We start from the raw sequence: 25,869 nt of genomic DNA, 5'->3' as shown, positions 1-25,869 counted from the left end.
AAGTTGGTAACAAAATGTAACAAGTGGCGACATCTATAATTCCACTGTTTGTGCCTTTATTCCCTTTAAAAAAAAGCGTTCAATTGTCAAGTTATCTCCGTGTACCATTTATATATTTAGAAATAAATCAGAGACATAAAACAAAACAGAATTATCCAATTAAGGAGTCACGTTTGAAAGCAATACTGCAGCGGACGCGGCTAACGATCTCGGCTGCCGTTAGGTTGGTAACATACGACTTCCGGTGGTACGCAAGACGGTATCTCTGGATTTATACACCTAATAAAATTTGAATTAAACTCGGGCAATGTAAATAAATACACGAAAAACAGCTAAGTTTCATTTAACTTTCAGGTGAGGGTATTGTGAGAGCGTACGATCACCGTCTTTGATGATCCTTAGAATATTCATGAATTTTTGTTTAAAATGTTTTCGTTAAAGAAAAAAATATATCTGTTTCTTGGCTCTAACTGTTCTACAAAATTTGAGAGCAAATTAGAATGCTATTTTGAACTGGCAAAAACTAGTTTTATAAGAAGAAAAATACTAATTTTTATGGAAATGATGGAAAGCTAATTGTGATGTAATTTTTTTAATTGTAGATGATGGACCCAGATTCCTGTCTCGAGGACATTCCTTCAGAACGGTGGTCGGAGACACCCTGCTTTTGCCTTGTCAGGTGCAAAATTTGGGTAAGAAAGAGTATTTTTGAAGCAACACTAATAAATAACGAATGAGCTTAGATTTGTTTGGCTATACTTACTTATATTATTGTAAGTATTAGTGATAGATAGATTCCGCGGGATTCCTGGAACAATGCTTGTATGTTAGCTATTATGTGTAATGTCGTCCCAAAATTAAATTCATCCCAATTAATTTATTTGTATACTACAATGTCATATTATAGTGTGTTTGTCTGTTTGTTTTCTTGCTTAAAACGTTCAGGAGACGAATGTCAAACTGTCCAAAAATCTTGAGGATTCCCCAAAAATTTCGTTCATCGAAAACAAAGCCTCTGCAAAAATATTAATACTGTAATTCTTAATTCCAAAACTTGAAGAGTCCAAGCAAAACTAAAAAAATAGGTTACATTCTAGTTTTACAAACATTTATATTATTAAACAAAAATCTTAGCATAGCAATCAAAGCAAGAAGTACTTTTCATAGATTTCATTGGAAAATAATAACAAAAAAATCATATTTGTTCAGGTTCATTAGTACTTCTGTGGAGACGAGGTCCTGCAGTGTTGACGGCTGCCAGCCTGATGGTCACAAGAGATGAAAGGTTCAGATTAGTCGATGGGTACAACCTGCAGATCACTGACGTTGGACCACAGGTAGGTTATACCTTACTTCCTACTCTGATGTTTTTAATCAACTCAAAGCAGAAAAATATCCTCCCGTTGATGGCGTGAAAGCTAAAAGCGTTACAACTACGGTCAAGTCAAAACAAAATCTGATAAGGAGATATAAAACTTTCGCGAGTTTTCATTTAAATGAAACTAATATATTCAGATTACTAAGCATTTTTTTATTATTTTTAAAAACTACATACTCCCGACGTTTCGGTTACTTTGCTACCGAGATCACGGACAGACGAGATGTGAATGTGTAACCGAAACGTCGAGAGTTTGTAATTGTCAAAATTCATTTAAATGAAAACTGAATTTTTGGGCTTTTTATCTATCTACCAATTAGTTTGAGTTCTTATAGGTCTTACAATGCCTATAATGCTACAAATTCCAAAACGTCATGGTAATAAAATTTAATCCAATTTGTGTCAAAGCATAGAAATTAACTAGATACGATGTCACTATTGGCGTCAGTCAAAACTTATATGTTTTATAAAAAACATCTACTGCATGTTTCCTACAATATGAAAAGTTAAGCGCGAATGGCGACGTTAGGATAAAATACTTTTATGTTTCGCGAAAACAAATATTTTAATGTAAAGAAGGCCTGAATTACATACTTAGAATACTCGTGTAAACGCTATAATGTACGAACGTCATGAGTTGTTATTTTTTTTTAATCATAATCGTCCCTAAGCGCTAATCCAAAGCCGTAATCGAGCTCGAACAGCCGACATAAAATATAACGATGCCACCTTTTTTATTTTGCAATTATCATATTTTTCGTTGTCCAATTACGTCGCGGCATGTTTAGAGTTCCCACGTTAAGTACGCGTTATTACCCATGTCATTACATATAATGAAAATGTCTCATTTGTATACGACATTTTATTCCGTGTGCGACATTTATATGATTCGGTGTTAGGAATTAGAAACTCGAAAATGAATTCGTGTATTCGTAAAAAAAAATTTACACTACAAAAAACGAAGGGCAAAGTATTTTTTAAATCAACTCACTCGTCCGGTAAATGGTTTTTGTTAATTACTATCATTTTAGTTTTAGTCAAAACGCGGTGGTTGTTTGGCAGAGGTTATTTTACGAGTTTAAACGGTAAAACTAAATTTAAATAAATTTATCGCATATTAAACGAATGATTCCACTACCATAAATACGATAATCAACTAAATGAAACTAGTGTTATTCGGATATACTACGCGGATTTTATTATTTAAAAACTACATAATCCCCTCGTCCTCGTCCTCGTCTGCCCGTGATCACGGTTGCTGCAAAGTAACCGAAACGTCGGGATTATGTAGTTTTTAAATAATAAAATCCGCGTAGTAAATCCGAATAATACTAGTTTCATTTAAATGAATAAAACTCGCGAAAATCTTAGATCTCATTACGATAATCAACTCCTAACCAAAAACTCAAACTAAAGAATTGTCATTGTACCAATTTTTATTCATGAACATTAGAAATTTATTAGTTTTTTTTTATTATTCTCAAACAAATCTTTGTTATATCAAATATGATCAATAGTTTTTCGGTTAATCATAGTCTGTTGTCGAAGCGAGAACTTCTTTATGGACGAGCAAATATTACGGGACTCGCGACCATCTCTACTTCAGCCAGTAGATTAGTTTCATAAACGTTCTTATTAAAATATTTTCTGGTTTTTAAATAAGCATAAATATATATTAGTGACCAACACGTCTTAAGAACTACAAAATATCCGAAACATGTTTTTCTTTTTGCACTTTCATCAGCAGACCGCAAAGACTTTATTTTTACCGAATCAATGATAATTGTTTTATTAAACAACGCTAACTTTTTAAGTTAACACAATATGAAATTTCCAAAATCGCCATAAAATGTCCATCCAATCAAAAAACTTTAACACTAAATGTAATTTGTAAAAATATTACATACGAAATGTTACGAATGCAGATTTTTAATAAAAAATATTAAAATGAAAAATTGTCTGAGAGGTGTGTTTGAGTTTTCTGTTATTTAAGAAGCATATTACTTACAACTATCTATTGAAATAAAACGAATATTTTTACGAATTTACTACGCGATTTTAATTCGACGAGATTTCGTCTGCCCGTGATCACGTTTGCTGCAAAGTAACCGAAACGTCGGGAGTACCTATGTAGTAAAAATAATGAAAATTGGCCAGCAAGCGAAAAAAATAGTATTATTAGAATGTTTTAGATATCACTATACATCTATCTAATCGTAATACTTTCCAGGATGCCGGGGACTACGTATGTCAGATCTCTGATCGCATCGCCCGCGACCAGGTCCATACAGTGGAAGTACTCGTTCCTCCCAGTGTACGCGCATCCCCTGAGTCAAGACACGCGGCCGCCCGTCGCGGGGGTGCCTCCGTACTTGAGTGTCGAGCGTCCGGGAACCCCGTGCCCAGTGTGATATGGCATAAGATGGTAATTCTTGCACTGCTGTGTTCATGGCGAGCGTCGCGAATTTAATATTAATAATAATTTGATTTTCTGCAAGTTATTTGTTTGGTATAATAAAAAAAAAATCTTCACGTCCTAATTAATGTTGGCTGATATTTTAAAGAGTTAGTTTAGTTTATTTATATCTATGGTGTAATACTGGCTAGGATTTTATTACAATTTATCAAATGGGAATACTTCTTGACAGAATGACACCAGCACCCGTCTAGCGGAAGGGCCTCAATTGCAGCTGTCCCGCCTCGAGAGACAACACAGCGGCAAATACATCTGCACAGTCGACAATGGCGTGGGACCTCCCATCGTCGCAGAATTCCAGTTGCAAGTTTTGTGTTAGTATCAGTTCTGTAATAAATAATCACCTCTTACGTCAACGAACCCAGCGTCTTTAATATTCACCTACGAATAAACAAAGCGCATATTTTGTTTTAAAATTATATTCGGCCAATATATTTTAATATTTATTTATTATCACTTCGTAGTAAATAAAAGTTTATTGTTGGTTTTAAGTGTGATTGATAAATAACACGATATTTACGTATATTTTACAGATCCCCCGGAGATAACAGTGGACCGCTCGTGGGTCCACACCGGAGAGGGATTCCGTGCTGAATTAAGATGTTCCGTCCTCGCAGATCCACCGGCAGAGGTATTTACACAATATATTGTTCATTTTTATCATATTTCTATATCTTTTCTACATTATTATAGTAAATTAAAGAGTATCGGATAGGTATATTTTTATTATATTCAAGTACAAACTCAATAAGTATATTCACATAGTCCTGCAAGTGAACAAAGATTTTCAACATGTACATTTTTTTGGTAATAAATTTGGTTTAAAACTTAACATGAACTTCTTAACATTCTTAAAAAAAAAATTACATTCTTCTGTCCTTTATTAAATATAAAACAAAATACTTAAATCACTCAAATCAAATCATTAACTCGTTTTGTTCTTAATTCATGAATCAATTCCTTACGTTATTAATGCTTAGAACACATCGACCCTATTCAGTGTTCTTACTCTATTTTATTTAAAATTTGATTTAATCTAATGTAATGTACCTTCTAAGCGTTGTTTTTTGTCGTATTTCAGGTTCTCTGGTATCAGAATTCTTTCCCTCTCTCAGCGTCCGAGCGTATCACGATGTCCCTTCGCGGCAACAATCACACACTGCTCATAGCCAATGTACAACCAGAGGATTTCGGGAATTACACGTATGTGACAGTTGTTAACTATATATATTATCATCTGTGTAGATATTAAGAAACTTTTAAAATTCCACCATCACAGATTAATAATAGATTATATATTTTTTTTTTTATAATTTCTTAGGCATTAGCTTTTTGGATTCCTTCTTAGGCCCTTGCTGAAACTTTGGTCCTATTTTTTATTACAACGTAGTGGAAAAACACCTCTTTTGTCGATATTAAGTATTTTTTTGGGTGTAATACAAACATTTTTAGTGGACATTTCCGAAATCAGTTGCCAAAAATTCCGTTATTGACCAGCAACATCTATCTATTTGAATGTCATTAACATTTAAGATATTCTACAACAAGACTTCAAGTAATTAACTATGTGGCTATTAGAATATATACAAATGATCATAAGCCGTCCCTGAATGTCCGCTTTATTAACAAATCGACTAGGACGGTATTCTTCGCGGCAGTGGAATTTTAATTCTATTTAATGAAATTGAATTTCTACTCACCATAATTTTGTGCGCTTTTTAAAAGCGTTGATTCTAACCGAAGCTGTTAATCCAGGTGCGTAGCTGATAACAGTTTGGGTCGCGCGCGCCAGCATGTGGAGGTTTCCGGTAGACCGGGAGCCGCTCGGTTCACTTCCTCTCCTCTCGCTAGCTCGAGGACCTCTTACACACTGGCCTTCACCGTCGACAGCTACCCTCCGTTGGACGAGCTCCGACTGCTGTATAGACAGCTTGCGGTGAGTGGACGGCAGGTGGAGTTAGATAATCCAGAGCTTCGAAAGTTAGACGGACTCAATCTATATTCAACACCCCCAAGCAACAGCTGCCTGGGTTTGTATCGATTACTAACGATAGAATGCTGACAAGTTTGTTTAGAGAAACAACTGCGTAATCAAAATTTACAGAACAGTCATTAAAATAGAAAACAATCACATCATTGTTAAAATTGTTTAAAGTCGAAAAGAAAAGTGTAGCGAAATAACCGTATAATAATGGGCATATCATTTGAATTCTATAAAACTGTAACATTTTCCAACAGATAAACGAGTCATTCCAGCAGCCTGGACGCTGGCATGACGTTGTCCTGCCGCCTCCCTCCCGCCCCACCGCTCTAGCACACCACGTCACCCACGAACTAGTTGGACTTCAGCCTGGAGCTGTCTACGAAGCGATCGTACAAGCGAAAAACAGATACGGCTGGAACGAGGTAGGCAGTTTCATATTAAATTTGAATTCTTGCAATTCTAGCAATAATTGTGATTGCAGTTATAAGAGTCCAGCGTGCAAGTTCTCTGGAGTCGGTGAAGAAGTCGTGATGTTTGTTAAATAAACATTACAGAAATATTACATCCCACTACTCTGCCTTGTCTAATTGTTTATTAAATACACAAGTATATTGAGACTCCGAACATTGTAAACCGCTTGTCACAGTGCTCGCTTTAAAACGTATAATATTTTTTTTCTAGGTCAGCGACATATTCCAGTTCCACACTCTCGGCGGATCTCACTCCGTTCACGCGGACGAACTGTCACCTATGTTCTCTTCCGCGGCCATACACCGACTGATGACGTCAGCGCTCGCGTTAGCTTTATATACCCTGCTCGGATGATCCGCCATTTTGTTTTCTGTCAAGTAATACCGAATTTAAGTGTAAGCATTTTTTTTTATCTAGCATTTAATTAGATCTAGACTAATTAAGAACACCAAGTTTCTGTAAGTTATTTCAGAGTTGTGAAAACTAATTAGACTGTTTATTTAAGTTACACTAAGCCCCCCTTTTTTTAGTAATATTTTACGCACAAGCCTGTATATATGCATTTCATAATATCACATTCATTATAATGAATTTATATGATAATTTAAGCAATAAAATGTGTTAGTGATAAAATATATTTAAAAAAAAAAATTATTTAATATGTAATATTTCGCCCACTAATCCTAATTTAGGTGCAATATTAATTATAAAAGCAATATTCGGATCTGAATTCTCGATAAATATATTTTTGTATTTTATGTTAAATTTACGTTTATTCACTATTCTATTCTACATCTAGATATACTACTAGTGTTAATTGTAGTCAAAAGTAATGTATAAATTGTATTTGGCTGTAGACGGCGCCTTTTAACATGAATCCGCATCCCTTAACTAAATGTATGTAACTTTATAAAAAAAAAAAAAATTGTTTAATTTAAATAACCTCCCAATATGAAGTTTAAGTTACGGAGGATAGACGAAGAGACGCTGTATAGTGGCAGCCCCTGTACGCTGGTTAGGAACTTTGAGGTTCAGTTGAAGACTCCTGTGGATGTAACCACTAACAAGCCATGATAGGGAGTAATCAACCTTGGATGGGGCAAAATGGACACTTTCATGTCGTGATTAAAAACACAAAGGCTATAAATAGTGTGAAGATAACTATGAGGTATTGTAATAAACAAAAACAACAGCCTGGTTCTATGAAGTAATTTGAATCGATCGAAAAACTGCTCTATATAAAGCATTTAATAGTTTTTAAACTAAATAAGTAAATACCTTGGACCGTGTCCGCAAATGAATACCAATATGAGTGATAGACGGCGGTACTGGTGCGGCCAAGGGCGTTTTACTGTAATCCTTCTCCAAAGCCACATGCAATGTAAAGGAGAAAACAACAAACTAAAGTTATTATACCAATCGTCGGACAAACATATCATATTTAATAAAATATGTGAATTACAGTGCTGCTAGCCAGCGACCGTGATTCATAGTACTGCTTATAGTAATTCGTAAAAACGTTAATAGATGGCGCTGAAAACAATGTACCGCTGGGAAGCGATACCTATTTCAATACAACTTATTCGTAACTGTCTAAGCGTCAAAGATTCTCTCTGTCTGAAAGAACTCTGATTTATAAGAGTTAACATGATGTTTCAGAATTATTCTCGTCGGGCCTTTAAAGGAATATAAAACTTTTTTTTACCCTCGTCGAGATGCGCCTAGCAAAAACGAAATTCATTACTTACTCACAACAAATCCTACGCAAACAACAGATCAGCAAATGCTACTCTAATACATTTAAATTAATAATATCAAATAGCAAAAAGCCACATCTACAAAACTTATGTCAATAAAGGTAATAATAAGGATTAAGAGAACCTTATCTAGCTCCACACGTTATAGTCTTTGTCTCACAAACGGGAAACCATACCCAGCTGTACTTAACTCGCTTGTATAAATCTATTCAGGGTCCACAACACCTACTTCATATCTAACTAATACAACGACACTCCCCAGTCAATACAATTACAAATATACACATTAAATGAAACTCGACCTCTCTATGTGAAGTTATTTATTATGGAAGTTTGTTCTGGGACGTCTCTACCACTGGCTGGCGACCCTCTTGTACAGCTGCATGCATGTCCTAGCATCTTCCAAAGAATCGTGGAAATTCACCTGAATACTCTTCTGGAGAAACTCACGAGCGAGGTCCTTCAGAGCCCGGGGCTGACCGTTCTGAAATATATAGTCGTAAAAACCTTTAGGATTGAAACTTTCGTAAGGTCAGGGTATTCTTGGGTGCTTTCATAACATAATAGAGATCGTCAGACATGAGTAAATGATTGGCTGAGCTCAGAAAATATAACTACATACAGACATTTGAACACATTACAAGTTAAAATGAGGCAAGCTGAAAAATTAACTATTTCAGCAGTATGAACTGAACCCTTGACACAAAGTTGAACAAACCTCCAAGCAAAAATATTCCTAAGTTAAATATTAGTGGATGTAGGACGATCACTGTTCTAGAGTTCCGTCTTATAGTAGTAATAGAACGTAAACGTGACGTGGAAAATATATAATCACCTTCATAAACCTGGGATTTTTGGCGAAATCTCGAGTGTCGTTTTCCGGATGAGACAAATTTAGAGCTTGAAGATCGAAGTGTAACGAATGCCCCACTAGGATTTTAAAACTCAACAAATTGGCAACTTCTCTTCGTACGGTGTCGAAGGGCCGCCCCGTTTCCAGGTCATGCTTGTCAATCCCGTGCAAGCCAGTCCTGTAGTCTGTGACGATGGCCGTAGGTTTAACGTAGCAGTTTAGGAGAACATCACCATATTCGTCCACTACTGACACCTTGGCCAGCAAACTTCGGTTGCCCGACGCCACCATCTCGCAGTCCAAAGCAATAACACGCATTATGAAATTTTAAACTTAAAATTTCAAGTGTTTCGACTAGAAAGAACACTACAGACGCAAAACGACTTGTTGCCCGTGACTCGTGCTGTTGTAAATTTGCAATAACTAATAACTGTTTCGTCATTCCGACGCTATTTATAGCCTATATTCGATTCAGGGGAAACACTGGACAGAGACAATATTTGATAACAATCTCGAACATACTAACGGATTAGATTAAATCAGATTGTACAATTAATTTATTTCTTTATCCTTATTATTATTTTCTATTTAGTACTTCAATATATTATTATTATCGTAATTTATTATTATAATAATAAAATTCTACTAACAACGTCCTTCATTAATTAATTTTTAACAAAAGAATAGTCACTGTTGCCAACTCTGTCCCCAATAAACCTGCAGTGTATACAGGGACTAAGTATTAAAACAAGACACTCCATCCATCGAATCTGCCAAATTTCCTATTACTTCATCAGCCTTATGTTCACCTCTACTCTCTACAAATCTATTTCTATGATTATTTAAATAACTTATATCATAGATAATAAGAATTAAAGTATGTTAATGTTTCTCGAAAAATCGGTTATTTGTATTAAAGTGTGTACTAGACTTTATGAATAGTGTGGACTTGAAGTTGTCTATTCCTTCACAACTTCACATACAACCAGTAGATACAAAATGATTCCCAGAAGTCAGAACGGTTACTTTGTGTTATGTGTAGTCTCTTTGAGGATGACATCATTGTTATCAACAAACGTGGAAGTAGTTCTATCAATGTTGATAAGTTCGAAGATAAATATTTTGAAGTCTGTCACTCTAAGGCACCCTTTCATTTGATAGAAATACTTGGAATAGGACTACAGCTTAGGTTATAATAATTGCCACTTCGGTCTACGCATAACATCGGATGTTTGGGACTATGCTCCAATTTCTAGATTAATCTGAATTCTGGATCCAGCAGCCATGATGCCTAGGAGTTCAAACATCGTGAGATGCTACAACAGACGACGTCGAGGTCGGCTGTTTGTTACAAGATTCTCCTTACCGCTCTGATTACAGTTCCTTTACTTGACAAGATTCGGATTCGTCTCTACCATTTTAATGACACAGGTTCCTGATCACACCTACACTCGTTCGGCTTCTTTAAAACCTCAAGACTGTCTTTGTTACTACCACAGTATAGAAATGTGTTAAACACTCGTCTGTCTTGTCTTAAGTTAACAATTTGAAATACAATAAGTTAATTTCCAAAATGTTTCAGACATTATAAATTATATGTTGTTTGTTAATTGTCAATGATGTCTCCGGCAGAGAAACGAAAACCGTGTTGCTGTCTTACTTCAAAGCAATCTTCTGTCCTCCGAAGTGAAGTTGAAGTCATTAAAGTATCTTTTTGTTTCTATCACCATGAGGGTTTTATTAAATGGGAAATATGTTTAGATTACAAGTTCAAAATTCTAATAATTTTGCAGTCCACTTGTGACTACAAATATTTTCTCCATCTATATATTAATTGACAACACCGAGTGGTCTTAACTGATATAAAACGAATTCTGTTCTTTCTTTACTGAGACTCAACCTCATCATTCCATAGATTTACCATGCTGGTGCCGGGTCCAGCACGTGCGTTGCAGGGAGAGGAGCTTTAACAGTGGCTAGGACTTGCGACCCAGTTGTAGGTATAAGGCCCCTATCTAAAGCACATTAAATGCTTACCTCCACCGTCCAAGCATCTCTCTCCGCCCAAACAAATTTGAAGCGAACCTACAAGGGCTGCTTTCGAAGTATGTTCTAAGAATTAATTGGGCTATGAATAATCACAGTGAAGTCAACAAATATAGATGAAAATTAGGATACACTCATGTATACCAGATAGAATTAAAACAATGAGTATAAATATTTTTTTATTAGAGAAAAAAACTTCTTATTGACTAGATTATTTAACAATAGCAGCGGCTGTGTTTATTATAAATTCAAATCCTTACTTTGTATCACAGTGACACTTATAATAGCTGGAAACATAATCTGAGAAATAAACGAGCCTACAAGATGAAATAAGTAGCGGACTTACAGCACCAGACGAGACCACAAAACTTAGCCTTTATCTCAATAGGTAAATGTGAAAGGAAATATCGAGTTGTTATCGACTGAGAAAAATATCTGTTCCATAGGATTTAAAATTAATTTAGTACAATATCAACTGTTTGGAATAATTGTTATTACTTCGTAAAATTGTTAAACATATTCACAGTGTCTGTATGATACAACAAAAAAATAATCTGCACAGATTATATATTATATTATTAGTTCTGTCAGTTTTTGTAACTATAAAACCTTCTTGGTTGAATATGAAGTTGGGACAAGTGAATGTCTAGGGCTCATATAATTTCATGATAGAAACAACATATAAAATACATTTTATTGTACAAAGGAATTAATTCAAATATATATATATATAACTGAGATTCATTTTAAAGCCATCATTTTATTGCTATATCAATATCCTTGTTCACATTGACTAACTTTCCGTCTTTCAACTGCACATTTAGGCCCATCGGTGACTTGTTCGGCGGCTTGCTGAGAACAGCATCCCTTATCCTATCGAAGACCAGGGGATCTTTGGACTTGACGTACGTGTTCATGGCTATGTAGGCCTTGAGCTCCGGGTCCAGGCTGTCATCGGCGGAGAGGTCGTCCAGCATGAGTATTATCACCTTGCCCTTGCCATGCGCCGTCCTGAATTCCATGTGACCCCATATCGAGTTCACGAAGTGTTTGGAAAGCACTATTATGGTTTTTCTAGATTGTTCCACGGATCTCGCTATCTGGCTCGGTATGAAGTCGCCTATCACCCAGTTCCGGTAGTGGACGCACAGTCTCAGAGGCGGCTTCCCCCCTTCCAGGTTCGGGACCAGTTGCTCCACTACGTAACCCTCGTCCTGGTGCGAGTAAGACACGAAGGCGTCGTACTCCTTCTCGCAGTCGAACTCGTCTCCCCACCAGAGATGATATTTCCTCAGTAGAATTCGTATCTCCGTTGAATATTTGTACGCTGTCGCGGTGAAAATAGCCAGAATCACGCCGAACATGGCGATCGTCGAGCCGATTATGGCGGCATCTCTCGCCACGCAGATCTGGCCGGTGTTAACGTTAGAGACGAGCCCGCCATCCTCGCATCTAATTTCTTTGAAATCGCGTATCAAATGTTTGTATCTAATAAGATTTTCAACGCTCTCGTAATCATCGCAACCGCACAGGAACGGATTGTTCGATAGGTATAACGAGCAGTTAGTAACCAGCAAAGCCAGCGGGGCGCTTCGGAGGTTGTTGTTGGTCAAGTTCAGTTCCAGCGGACCGGCGACAGATGGCGCTGCGGTGAGATTCAAGCTTGCCATGTCGACGTACCGGTAGTAGCTCGGTATGAAGTCCGTGCCTCGCTTCAAGTGGATCTCGTTGGACAGTTCCAAAGCCTCGAACACTTCCGGGACCTCGGGCGGCGCTGCCGGCATCTCGTCACAGTCCAGGACAAATCTCCGATTGTACGGCCTTATCTTGCAGGAGCAGTCACTGCAAGGGACGTCACAGAACAGCTGCTCGGGACTCAGCTGGGTTATCTGCGTGTTCCTTAGGGAGCGAGGTGAAGCGCACTTGGTCTTGTCCATTTGTAGGATGGGTGTGTTCTTCCCGGATTTATATCTTTGTATTAATTCGTAAAGATAACAGTCGCAGGCGAACGGGTTGTAGTCTAATATGAAGGTAGGTTTGTCCGAGTCACTCGTGTATACAGGAGGTACTATTGTTGTTATTCTGTTGTGCCTCACGTCTATGATGGCGTCGCTGAAGTCGAAGTGCATCGAAACATCCTGTGAATAAAAATACATACATGTTATATATATATGTGTGCGTGTGTGTGTGTGTGTGTGCGTGCGTGTGTGTGTGCGTGCTGTGTGCGTGTGAATTAAATATCTAATATCTCAATCTAATATCCCAATGTTTCTGAAGTAATAAGAAACAAACACTTAAAATCTATATATTCAGTGTACATCTATACACTGTATATAGTGATATGCCCCGGTTCCGCCTGTGCATTTATCGATTAAACTCACCGACAGGAAGTCGATGCTGTTGTAGGACAAATCCAACTTCTTGAGTCCAACCAGCTGCCTCCAATCCTCACATATAATGGACACGTTGTTTTTACTCAAATTCAATGTCTTCAGATACTTGAGACTTTTAAACACCGAGTAGTATTGGAATGTCCTTGAGTAGTCGCCGGTGTAGTATTCGTCGGACGGCGTCAGGGCTATTGTGTTCATCCTCTCTGATATGGTCAAGTTATTTCTCGCTAGAGATAATATCTGGAAGCACATTATTGCGGGATACAATTAAAAGGTTATCATACAAAACAAAATTTAAGTCACATAATCTGCCAATAGATGGCGTTTGTAGAAGCAAACTATTTGTTAACCTCCGAATATTTTATTATACATGAAATTAAATTACTAATATACGAGACTAAAATATAATAATTTATATATATATATAAAAATATATAAATAAAATATAATACTTGCCTCTAATGAAGGCATGACCTCAAACGTTGCCCTCCTCAGGTAGTGTATTCGATTCCCGGCTAGATACAACTCTATTAAATTTGAAGCTCCGATAAATGAATTGCTGAAAAAAACGATTAGAAAATAAATACACAACCTCCCTTGTGGTTAGCAGTCGGTTAAAGTGTTGCGTCTATTCGCATTTTATAGTAAGTCTTTGTTATGCTGGTTTTGATGCAACTTTTGCCTGATGCATCACTAATAATAGGATTCTATGTTGTAATTCCTTAACCTCCTCTCCATGAAGTCGGTTGAGAACGAATAGTCAGTTAGTAATTTCCGAGTACTACCAAACGGATTTTGATTGAACTTTTGCTCTAAGGTAGTTTAGACATCAGAGTGACATGTGAGTTGTAATCTACTCAATACCCCGAGTAATTGTCTGTGAGACATGCTACAACAGACCTGTGTTCAGTTGTAAGTTACATGTCGCAGGCTACAGATGGCGCCACCAGTCAGTCACTGTATATGTTATCTAAGCATGCATTTTACCGTCTGAATTTAATTTTGTAGGCATAATTCTGTTGTGTTTCTACAACACGACAGTACGGCGACATTTTTTTTATAGAATCCGTTATCACCCACCTGTCTAATAACTCGATCTGATTGTCGCTCAGATCACAGACCTTCAACTTGTTAGCGTCAGAGAATAGCCCGCCAGGAATGTTCTTTATGAGATTCCGCCTCAGATCCAATCTTTCCAATGACGACTGATTCTTCAACAGCACTGCGGGTAGTTCACTAATCCTATTATCGTACAGATTCAGTACCACCAATTTCTGATCACTGAAAATGGTTGGCGGGAGATTCTCTATTTTGTTGCCACCCAACAGCAATGTCCTCAACGACGTGGAGTTGCGGAACAGGTTCTCTGGCAGTTCTTCTATATTACTCGTCTCCAGTTTGAGATTTTTCAGTGAGGGTAGATTAGCAAATGTATCTTCTAGGGTCAGATTCGCTTTATTCGATGTTATAATGACCTGGAATATACAACTGTTGTAACTATTACAATACACAAACATGTCTTTTTCATAGCTCTGACGGACACGTAGCCGGCTGAACCTATATCGATAGAACTCTAACAGAGATATAGTCGACATAGACAAAATTTCACAAAATATTTATTTATAAATAAATATGTATGTACAGGTGTCTGTATACTAACCTCTTCCAAATGTTGCAAACCACTGAAGAGATCCTTCTGTAATATAACCAGTCTATTGTCGTAAAGGTCAACTCTCCTGGTCAAGGGGGTGTGGGAGAAAATTTTGTTGGGGAGAGAAGAGATTTTGTTGGAGTTGAGACTCACGTTCGCTAGCTCCTTGAGACCTGAAAATATTACGACAATTGAGAGGACCCTACAGATTCATGGTTACAAGGACGGCTCTCTAGGAAGGTCCCAGGTTCGCCAAGAATTAATAAATATGGTCTAAATTTGTCAAAGAAGCAACAGGCCTTAGGTTCAGTTATTGTAATATATAAAATCATAGAAATTTGTATTTGAGGATAGTTTATATAGATGATATTGTGTATGTTAAGTTAACTTTGGACGAAGTCATCATCGAGATGGGTGACCGTTTAAGAATTATATATGAATTAGTTCGATCACATTTAAATATATTAAAATTTTCTAAAAACAAAACAATTGATGCTAAGAAATGTTTAAACAAAGGATGAGTAACTGTTCTCGAGGCCGCAACTGATACCGCCCTTCTAAGCACTGAGCTATAACTCACCTTTGAAAGCGTCTTCTTCGAGCTTACTAATTCTATTCCCCCACAACATCAAGGTCTGTATGTTCGGCGTGTTCGTGAACACGTTACTAGGTATGACCTCGAGGCCGCCATCGGCCAGCTCCAGGGTCCGCAACTTCGGTAAAGTAACGTTCTGAGCGTCCAGCACCAACGAGCCCCCCTTCAAAGTGAAGCTCAGCAGTGATGGGAGCTCTGATAACGCTGGGTACGGCACCGAGGTGGTGTTCTTATCTGGTTAGGAAAGTTTCTCGTAAGTCTCCGGCTCAATGAATGTCGGTTATCTTAAATAATATATACATATCTTTTTTATCTTTAAAACTGAAATCAATATATATGTAAATAAAATTTAACTTTATTTAGTTTGTGATAGTGGCCCATTTTTTTTAAAGCCCTTATTGTTGTTTGATGAAAATCGATTTATTGTGTCACTTTAGATATTAAAGAGGGTAATTTAAGTCTAATCTCCTCACCGACATAGTTCATTCTGAACTTCACGGTGTCCACGCCAGCCAAGCTGCTGTCAGTCACTCTACCCTCACAGTGTATGAGCCTCAAGAGTACGGCCGAGCTAGCGTTCACTAGGTCTAGTAGACAAGCTAGGCTCTCCTCGGGCAATCTACAACTATCTACATCTAATCTAGATATCTGTCTATCTTTTTGTCCATTTACTGTTACATATCGTGATATATGAGGGCGAGCTTCTGACAATTCGCTGCACGAGAACGAACTGTTCTGTAAAAAAAAAATCTATGTACAGAATTGTATGGGACGCGATGGCTCAGTTTGTGTGTTGGCGGTAAAGCTCATATTATTACGGGTTCAATTATTTTATTTTTTCATGTAATCAATATTAAAAAAAATTGCCGTATCTGATTGTGTTTAAACCAAAATTTTATATATTTTGAAAGTATTTGTATGTGTATATGTTTTTTCTGCTCAATATCTCAAAAGGCTGGACTGATTCTGAACGGACTTTCGCTGGCTGATAGATAATGTCTTAAGGAACAACTTAAGCACTTAAATACTAGTATTACTTTTAGTAAATAAAACATGCAACTATCATATAATAATGTAAACAAAATCAAACCGAACCTCTTCACACGTGATCTTCAGCCATGAGGCTGATCTGTCCACGTTGAGGGTGACATTCCCGCTGGCGAGGGTGCAGCTGACGACAGCCTGTCCCGCACCCTCCGAACTGTCGCACCCTCTCTCAGGCCCACCCCATATAACACCGGACCTACAGTTGTAACCATTTCAACATTTTATACGGAAGCTGTTAATGGTAGAAATCATTTAAGGTTTGTTTTTGTATAATTTTATCACCATTTTTGGTAATTTTGATGTATTTTCTGCTATATATGTTACAATTACATTTCGTTTCTGAACCGAGCTAGATAAAAACTTTTTACTTATTAAAATTAAAACGACTTCTGTCTTAACGCGGGCTTTAACGTCAAAACTAAACGCAACCAGTTTTGTTGACAGCATCGCCACATCCGTATGAGCTAACCGCATACTGTCTGTATCGAGTTTGTCGATACAGACCAGTACTAAAGCTGTACTCACATGAAGTCGTACTCCGCTGCTACCAAAGCCAGCGTCAGCGACAACAGCAACACATGATACATAGCTGGCTATCACGACATTTGTTTTGCCTGAAATTAAATCAATTATACACATTACATTGCATATAAAATTGTATTTGAATGAAGCGAGAACGCTGTACCGGCGACTCGGGCCATTCAGTCACAGAGATGATCTCGGCAACCGAACGTACGATCGAGACGAGGTTTTTATGTTGGATAACCCAGTTACCAGTTATATAATGTATATATACATGTATATATGTGTGTGTGTGTGTGTGTGTGTGTGTGTGTGTGTGTGTGTGTGTGTGTGTGTGTGTGTGTGTGTATGGCTACAGCGGTGACATCTGTAAAATTTAATTTCGAATATCATGAGACACATGTGACAGTGGGATCTCATAGATGGGTTCTGTTTTGCCATTGCCTAACCCTAATTGTTACAAATAAAAACAATGTCTAATATATATATTTTTTATCAATATAATATATATATATATATATATATATATATATAGGTATATATCCTGTATAATGTTTTACTTATATATAACATATAACAGAGCAAATGGGTTCTGTCTGTGTATTTACACGTTTGGACTTAATTGGTCTTAAAGAGAATTAAAGAGTGTTAAAATATATGTTAATATAGCCCACAGCCAGTGCCATCTATCGTCTGCGTCAGGTTACTTCATTCTATACAATTGTTATGACGTGATCCAGGGATAAGCACACGGAATTTAGGTATAAATTATATCTACCTACATAACTGCAAAGTTTCACCAAAATTAGTGAAATAGTTTTTGCGTGAAACAGAAACAAACAAGTGCACATATTCAACAACCGACATATATATTTAAAAGGTGGGGGAGGGGGGTATACATAAAAAATATAGTTCTGGAGTTATGGTTGAAAAGATAATATGAACAGGAAACTGGCTATCATGTTACGCATGTAATGAACAGCACATTTTTATAACACTATTACAATTAATTTATCTGTCCTCTCGTTCCGGATGAACTACGTAACTTTGTGTTTAAATAACAAATAGTGTTAGATTTAAGACTTTCGCGAGATTTAAGACTTATTGTTATTGTTTACTGTATTTTATTATTTTTAAAAACTAGATACTCCCGACGTTTAGTTTCGTTTACTTTGCAGCAACCGCGATCGCGGGCGGACTAGATGTGAATGTCAGACGTAGTACAAAGCGAGAAATATTCGTTTTATACAATCTGTTCGTGAAGGAAATGAAACATCGAACAGACGTTTGAAGACTTTCTAAGAAAAAATGGCATATAAATAGAAAAAAATTATATATCTCTTGATAGTTAAATATACCAAAGCTATATCCGGGTTTGTAAATTATCGGGTTATGGAACATACGAGCAAACATACAGTCGGATTGAGAACCCGTCTGCGATCCAATCCGGACTTCAAGAAAAAAAAATTATATACTTAAAAGATTGTTTTTCGTAAATCTTAATCATTTCCTGTTTGTTTTTTGTCTTACTATCATTTAACAAATTCAACGAAGACCTTGCCTTTCTTTCATCCTTGCGTACGAATACTTAATTATTTAGGATTACTTTTACTTAAATTATCTCTCCTGACATTTACAAATATTCTTACAATTTCTTATGTATTAAATGTGTTAAAAATCTGACTGTCTTTTACTCGACAACGAAGACTTGAAGTTAGGTTGTGTTGTTGACCTTAAAATATGTATGTCCATCTTTCGGTATAACTGTCAAAATGTTAATATTCAATTTGTATGTTGTAATAAAATAGCGGAAACAATATCTCTAACAAATGCAAAGCTTGAATTCTTTTTATAATAAAAAAAAAATGGCCCAAGCAGAAAGAACACAGGGAGAGTGCACTATTCACAACGTTAAGTATGGACGTAATAGCTCAAATGTCAAACCCGCCGGGACTCGACATCCCAGACGGCGCGAGTTCGAAAACAGCACGCGGAGACGAATTTAACGAATGTATGTGAGACGAAACTTCTCATCACTCCACGGATTCTCACTGCGGGTGGCGGGTCCATCGTCGCAGGGAGAGCAGCTTCAACAGGGCCTGGGACTTGACCCAGGTGTAGGTTTAAGGGGCGTCTATCTAACGCGCGTTAAACGCTATATAATATAGAGGTTATATTTTATTTGTAATTTCAATAGTCTTTTTCCGACTGCGGTAGAGTTCGTATACAGAAATGATTCATGTTTAGTGACATTTGGAATAGAAACCTCTTTAGTATTAGACACTTGGTTCGTTCAACGAGACAGTATGGAGGGATGCAGGCCCGCGCCTACAGGCTACATCCCTCCCTGTGTTTGTTAAGATTTAACGCAAAAACTACTGAATCGTTTTTGATGAAACTTGACAATGGTATAGCTCATACATCAGTATAACACATAGTATATTGTAGTCCGTTAAGTTCCCGCGAATACTTCATGACAGGTGTATTGTGTGAAGTAACGTGACACAGACGATAGATGGCGCTGACGGTCGGTACTTATATATTGTATTAAACACCGACTATTTATTTTTGTATGAACTGAATTACGAATTAAAAGCGAAGAAAGTCGCGGGCCTAAGACAATATACACCACAACAAGTTAATTCAAATGCAACATAAGTAAGGACAGACCTCGCTTCGTATGAACAATGAATATCAATACATACATATGTACAAGTCTGGACTAAATACTTAAAGTTTTTAGTTTATTATTCTTAAATGTTCTCACATATCGATGTACATATATTAATGAAGAACTAGAAACTGTCCGTATTTATTCTAACGATGCGGACCCGTGCTAAGGATACAACGATCGTATGCGGCGAAGTGTTTACAAGTGTAAATCGTTATAGCTAGTCTAAAATTACGTGAAACACATAACAATCACTAGAACCGTTAGACTAACACCAAATAAATTAATGCGCGTGTTACGTAGGCAACGCAGGAATAACGTACATCGCCGGGGCGACGACGTTGTATGTACAAAATATCATATGAGTGAAGAGCTGACTCCGCGGATACACCTGGACATGTGAACCAGAAGATTCCTGATACTACAAGAAATGTGACGTCATTGCTTTACTGACATCGCGACAGACGTGCAGTCTCAGGTACAGGTTGTGAGGTTTAATGTGTAAACTTATTATAATATACGTATAAGTTTCCTAGTACTGTTACAACTTCTGCCAACGGCAACATACCCTGTATAAGCTCGGGTGTTAAGAAATGTTATTATGAAAACGATACAGTACTAAACATTGGAGTTTACTACAAGTCTGTGACGTCACACGGTATTCGACCCGTTTCCCGTTTCCCAATCAATATGCTATGTTACTATCAAGTGACAATATTTACTTAACCAAACTGTAAACGCTGCGTATGTATGTGACGATGTAACTTGTAGAGCGCGCGGACTAAGGTTAGGTTTACTCCAAAGGTATGTCCGAGGGTACAAACATATCTTCTAGGTGATAAGACTGACCACTTAACTCATGACCTTTCGCATGTCTCTTGTTATCTGTCACCGTATGTTTGTGTCTCGGTTCCCTCGAATCGCATAAAAAACAACACAGCCAACGAGTTGTCCCAACGGGTTTTTACGGAATCAAAATCGGAGATAAATCATTCAAGTGGCAATTAGGCGGCCGACGCTCGATTCTGTATATAGTAACCACACGCGGCTTTACTTGCAAATATAATTTTCGTATAAATATTTATCTGTACCTTAACCGACTTGAAGATGTGGAGGTTATGTGTTCTCAATGAATTTCATGTTAAATGAAAATCCAAAATTGGGAGTATAAAATTATTATTTTTTTTACATTTATTATATAATATGTTTTTGTATTTGAAATGTGTTCCCCGCGGACATGGAATTATGTTCAGAGAGAGAATAATCACGTGTTTTTAACAACATGTATGAGAAACGACTGTCAGCGCCATCTATCGTCTGTGTCACGTTACTTCATACAACATAACTCGTGTAGTGTTCCCGGAATCTACACGGACTGGAGGGATACATTAAAATTTATATACTATACCTTATTCTGCTGTTTGACCTACATTAATGTAAAGTTTAATCAGAATCTGTTCAGTAGTTTTTGTGTGAAAGAGAGAGAAACATTCAAACACCCACACATCCTCACAAACTTCCCTATTTATAATTTTTGTAGGATAATTCACAATACTTCCAGTGTAAGGAAAAGGAGTGTCTTTTTTGATAAATACTTCAAAAATTCCTGAGCGATTTTGATGAATTAAATAGTATGATGATGATGATTAAATAGTACTTCTGGGAGATCAATACATACGTTTATGACAACTCCTTACCACACGTTCGCACCGTCAAACTGACAGTGTTGACTTAACTTAATAATACCTTTTATATTCCATATACTCAAATAGAAATACGAATTCCAAAATATGTCTGTTTTCGTCCATTTACGATATCTAAGAATTATACAGTTATAAAATAAAAATTTGATTTCTCATATTTTTTTTCTACAAATACGTCACAATACCAAGTCAATTACAGATAATTAATAACAATTAAAATAATATTAGGACGATTTATATTTGTACGAGTCAATTTTTATAAAAAAAAATAATAAAAATAAGATATATATATACCAATGGCATAAATACATTCTAAGATTATTGCATTCTTCGCGAAACAATTCCATCTCTAAGTTGAGCGTGTCTCAAAACAGGTTTGTGTTAAACATAAAATTCCGATACATTCTCAAGATGGTCTGCTAGTAATTTTGCTTTTACGTATCATAAGGCGGAATATTATTTATTATGTATTAATATATAACAACGCAATAAAACTTACGATAGTTATGTTATCCAGCGAGGATCGCGTGTAATAAATCACATTAAATTATTAACAGAATCACACTAACGGTTGATCACAAATAACCATTCGTTGTACATTCCACTGTGATTGTCGACTTTCAAAACTGACTTACTTACTAAAACTGTTACACAAACACTGTTTACGTAATGTAAAATCAAAAATATGAATTGGTTTACGAAATGTAAACAATAATAAAAAAATAACACGCTAGTACGTCTTACGTCGTGGCGTCTAGCGTTTGCACTGCCAAATGTTGCCAGGTGCTATGTGTAAATACTGCTCGATTATCTGGTGTTTATGATTTTAAAAACATATAGTTTGGTTTAATATATAAACAGCGACATATTATTAATAAATGTTTTAAAATTAAACATACATATGTAGTTACGGTCTTGGACGTTATATTAATCAATAATAGTTTGAATTTAAGACAAATTAAATATTATTTCTTTTTATATGAATTTAAATATATTTCTCATGCAACAAAAGTATGGTGTTTTTTTTTTTAAAGACAATAATGGCTGTAATACTTTTTCGGATTCTCGTCAATTAATTGCAAATCAACTCCTTTTAGTCTCTTTGCATTATGTTTTTAATGATTTGTTTTAAGAGTCAGAATTTTCAAAAAGTATCCAACTCTAAATATTAATTTCTGTCCATGAAGAATACAGAATATGTAAAAAAAAATAGTCATCGAGATGTTGTTTAAAATGAAAAGAACATTTTTTTAATTTTTTAATCACTAAATAAAACATACAAATAGATACACTTGCATTAATGAATGTATGAAAGATGTTACACAGCCAGCTGCTAAAAGCCTGTGACACCGCCATTTTGGTTTTGCCCAAGGATTTAAGTTAACAAAAAATATTTAAATGTTATTAAAGTCTCATCATAATGTCTAATACATTATTATAATTTTTTAAGGGAATCGTACTAATTTTGTAATATAATTATATTTTGTTAAATTAACAAATACAATTAATTTGTTAAAATTTCGGTGAAACCAAATACTTTAACTGGCAACATTTTTTTTAAACAAATATGTCGTCATCCCCTTCCATGACTAGATCCGCGAACCAGCGATCGTAAATCGTTTACAAATTGCGATAATGACCTTATTATCATTGACATCTGTGTTTTCCCTTTTCACGTTTATTATTTTAATTACGCTGAACATTCAAATAAACATTAATATTATAATAAACACTGTATCGTTTTTATCTATTAAAACAATACCTATTTGTTTTTTATTCCGATTAACCTAATCTTTGTTTTAATATAGCGTGGGTTGTATCGTAAGTCGTAGCGTAAGTCGTGTAGGTGTCGTCAGTCGTGTTGTAGTCGTCGACTGTTGATGGAGTTGTATTTTTAGAATACATTTATGTATTCCCGGCTACAGATAAGTAACTTTTAAATGTAATAAATGTAAATTAAAAACCGCAACATCATGTGAAGGTCTAAATTTGTTTGATGTAACATAATAAACAACACCAAAACTTTTTGGTTTTCCCGTTCCTTTTTTCCAAACCAAATCTATTATTATAAGTCGTAGAAAAACATATAATTTAAATAGCTTTTCGTTTTAGATTCAACACAATATTATAATTTATTAAATTCAGATAACATCGTAACAATATCAAGCACATGAACCCAAGGACGAGCGCTGTACGACCTTTGCTTTATAAAAAAAAAAAACATTTTACGCATGTGGTAAATTCCGGTCAATATAATTACAAATTATCATATAAAAAAATATGTTATTTCCCGTTGTTATATACAAATAAGTTAATAGTACATTATTTTTTATCTTTATTATCGGTTTTAGTTAATGTTATTATAGGAATCAATCAAAGATCGTTAATGTCTAGAAATAGTAAAACCTTCTTGGTATTTAAGTGAATCGTATGTTTTATTAACTCATACCTACAATTTAAACATATTAGGAAATAATTTGAATGCTATAAATATATTTATTTATGAACACCAACCTATAAAATTCGTTTCAAATTTGTTTATTTTGAAAAATAAACAATAATTTAATAGGTGAACATAATAACGCCGGTTTCTGAAGAGAGTTTTTAAATTATTTTTCTTGCCATATCATTATATTTTAATTTATATACAACAAATATTAATTATTGAAATAAATAATGTTTTTATATATATCAAATAATTTTTTACAATTTACACGATGTCGATTATATGTTTAGCCATTTTCTACGTCTATAATAACTCTGGCCGCCATCTTTTTTAATTATATACGAAGGACCTACTTTGTTTTATATATTTTAATACAATATTTGATATAACAGAATTATTTAAATCTACAAATCCGCGTTAAATTAAGACGATAATTTTTTTATACTCGTGACAGCAGTTTATTAAATATACTTACACCATTTTTTTTTGCTTGTAAAACAAGTGACGTTGTAAAGTTCTATATCCAGGCATATTAACTGTACGCTTAACACAAGTTTCTATTGTAACTACGTACGCAGCGTTTCGCGTTTGTATTGAACATAATAGTTTTATGTTATAATTTGTGTGAAACAATTCTCTAATTCATGATTATTAAGATTATTATTAGATATAGAAATATTTTATTATTTATAAGATATTTTACGTTTAATTCACTTATATTAAATATTTTATCTTAAATTATTGAATTTAACTATCGCAGATTCATAGTTTTAATTTTCGCAGCTCGTGAACGTTGAAGCGAAATAATTTTTAAACATATGTTAACCCGACGCGACGGTAAACTCAAAGTTAGGTTAAGTATACATATAGTAATACAGTTAAAATACAGAATATATTATAAAATACGTCAAACAAATATCTCGATTACATATAAACTATATTTTTTTATAAAAAAAATAACAATAATATATGGCTATATAAACCAAGTAATACTTCCTGTTAAGATGGCTGCATTCGTTACGAATGGATACGACGCGACGCTCTGAAAAAATATAATGGAATGAGGTTTTCAGAAAGGAGGATCTATATGTTGTCTAAAAAGTATAATAGTGCGTTATATTGATTTTCTTGCTTAATGTATATATATAAGTACGTCTTAACGAACAAAATTAAGAGTTTTTAAATTAATAACAGTCGAACTTTATAGGAAGACGATTATATATATGTAGACATCTTTATGTACACACACTACCATAATGCACACACACACACACACATATATAACATCAATACATGAACACTCCTCAATGTGTGTGTCGTCACTGAATATTAAACATAGTGACGTCATATTACACTATTGAACATGAAATAATCAATTGATTACGATCGATCATCGATTGTTTGGTGGTGTCTAGTAAAAATAGTCTCTTCATAAATTCAACTCGAAATTTCGTAAACCACTTTTTGGTTATTTTGATCATTTCATAATGATGTCGAATTTTAGAACCTTACTTGAAGTACATGATATTTCTTTTCTATATACATATGTATATATATATGTACCTATCTATATCCATCTATCTATATCTCTGTGTACACAAAAACCACCCCTGTAGGGTAGGCGTGTTCGTGTCCGCCCAGCCACGCCTTACTACCCTCGCCAGTAGAGCCCGCAGGTTCGGTTAGAGTGCACGTTGGTGGTGGATCAGACGTCTGTAAAAATCAACGAGAGGTGAGTTTATTTTTGATTAAATTTCAAATAAACTAATGATAAATGCGACATATTTAATCTAAAGCAATATACATAGAAATAATATCTACATTTCTGTTTGTTATCCGATTTTCAAATTAATTTACACCGACCGTGGTATAGAAG

At 35.4% G+C, this 25,869-nt stretch overlaps 3 protein-coding genes and 1 long non-coding RNA gene across 6 annotated transcripts in view; 2 read left to right on the top strand and 2 right to left on the bottom strand.

Moving 5' to 3' along the window:
• Positions 1 to 7,234, top strand: part of LOC116778315 (igLON family member 5) — a 108,948-nt gene extending 101,714 nt beyond the window's left edge. For all 3 annotated transcript variants that reach the window (XM_032672276.2, XM_061525697.1, XM_032672279.2), the window contains 9 exons: positions 603 to 692; positions 1,210 to 1,337; positions 3,609 to 3,803; positions 4,027 to 4,168; positions 4,388 to 4,485; positions 4,936 to 5,057; positions 5,610 to 5,790; positions 6,093 to 6,260; positions 6,520 to 7,234. In XM_032672276.2, the coding sequence (XP_032528167.2) occupies positions 603 to 692; positions 1,210 to 1,337; positions 3,609 to 3,803; positions 4,027 to 4,168; positions 4,388 to 4,485; positions 4,936 to 5,057; positions 5,610 to 5,790; positions 6,093 to 6,260; positions 6,520 to 6,663 (1,268 nt within the window). In that variant the 3' untranslated portion in view covers positions 6,664 to 7,234. The remainder of the gene's footprint in view (positions 1 to 602; positions 693 to 1,209; positions 1,338 to 3,608; positions 3,804 to 4,026; positions 4,169 to 4,387; positions 4,486 to 4,935; positions 5,058 to 5,609; positions 5,791 to 6,092; positions 6,261 to 6,519) is intronic.
• A 1,137-nt stretch (positions 7,235 to 8,371) lies between these two features.
• On the bottom strand, positions 8,372 to 9,353 carry LOC116778230 (apoptosis-enhancing nuclease-like). Its single transcript, XM_061525698.1, has 2 exons — positions 8,902 to 9,353; positions 8,372 to 8,550 (listed from the first exon to the last, which is right to left on the bottom strand). The coding sequence occupies exons 1-2, from the start codon at positions 9,235 to 9,237 to the stop codon at positions 8,416 to 8,418; spliced, it is 471 nt and encodes a 156-aa protein (XP_061381682.1). The 5' UTR covers positions 9,238 to 9,353; the 3' UTR covers positions 8,372 to 8,415.
• A 568-nt stretch (positions 9,354 to 9,921) lies between these two features.
• LOC116778641 (uncharacterized) lies at positions 9,922 to 11,383 on the top strand. Its single transcript, XR_009753340.1, has 2 exons — positions 9,922 to 10,350; positions 10,835 to 11,383. It is a non-coding gene; the product is annotated as an uncharacterized LOC116778641 (long non-coding RNA).
• LOC116778446 (protein toll-like) lies at positions 11,132 to 22,325 on the bottom strand. The gene is made up of 10 exons (XM_032672454.2): positions 22,047 to 22,325; positions 17,177 to 17,265; positions 16,700 to 16,847; positions 16,078 to 16,339; positions 15,590 to 15,838; positions 15,019 to 15,182; positions 14,439 to 14,833; positions 13,815 to 13,917; positions 13,347 to 13,598; positions 11,132 to 13,103 (listed from the first exon to the last, which is right to left on the bottom strand). The coding sequence occupies exons 2-10, from the start codon at positions 17,236 to 17,238 to the stop codon at positions 11,721 to 11,723; spliced, it is 3,018 nt and encodes a 1,005-aa protein (XP_032528345.2). The 5' UTR covers positions 17,239 to 17,265; positions 22,047 to 22,325; the 3' UTR covers positions 11,132 to 11,720.
• Positions 22,326 to 25,869: the final 3,544 nt, after the last annotated feature.

This window comes from Danaus plexippus, chromosome 31 (genome assembly GCF_018135715.1).
Source record: "Danaus plexippus chromosome 31, MEX_DaPlex, whole genome shotgun sequence".
In the NCBI taxonomy this organism is placed as follows: domain Eukaryota; kingdom Metazoa; phylum Arthropoda; class Insecta; order Lepidoptera; family Nymphalidae; genus Danaus; species Danaus plexippus.
This window is presented reverse-complemented; position numbering and strand designations above follow the sequence as displayed.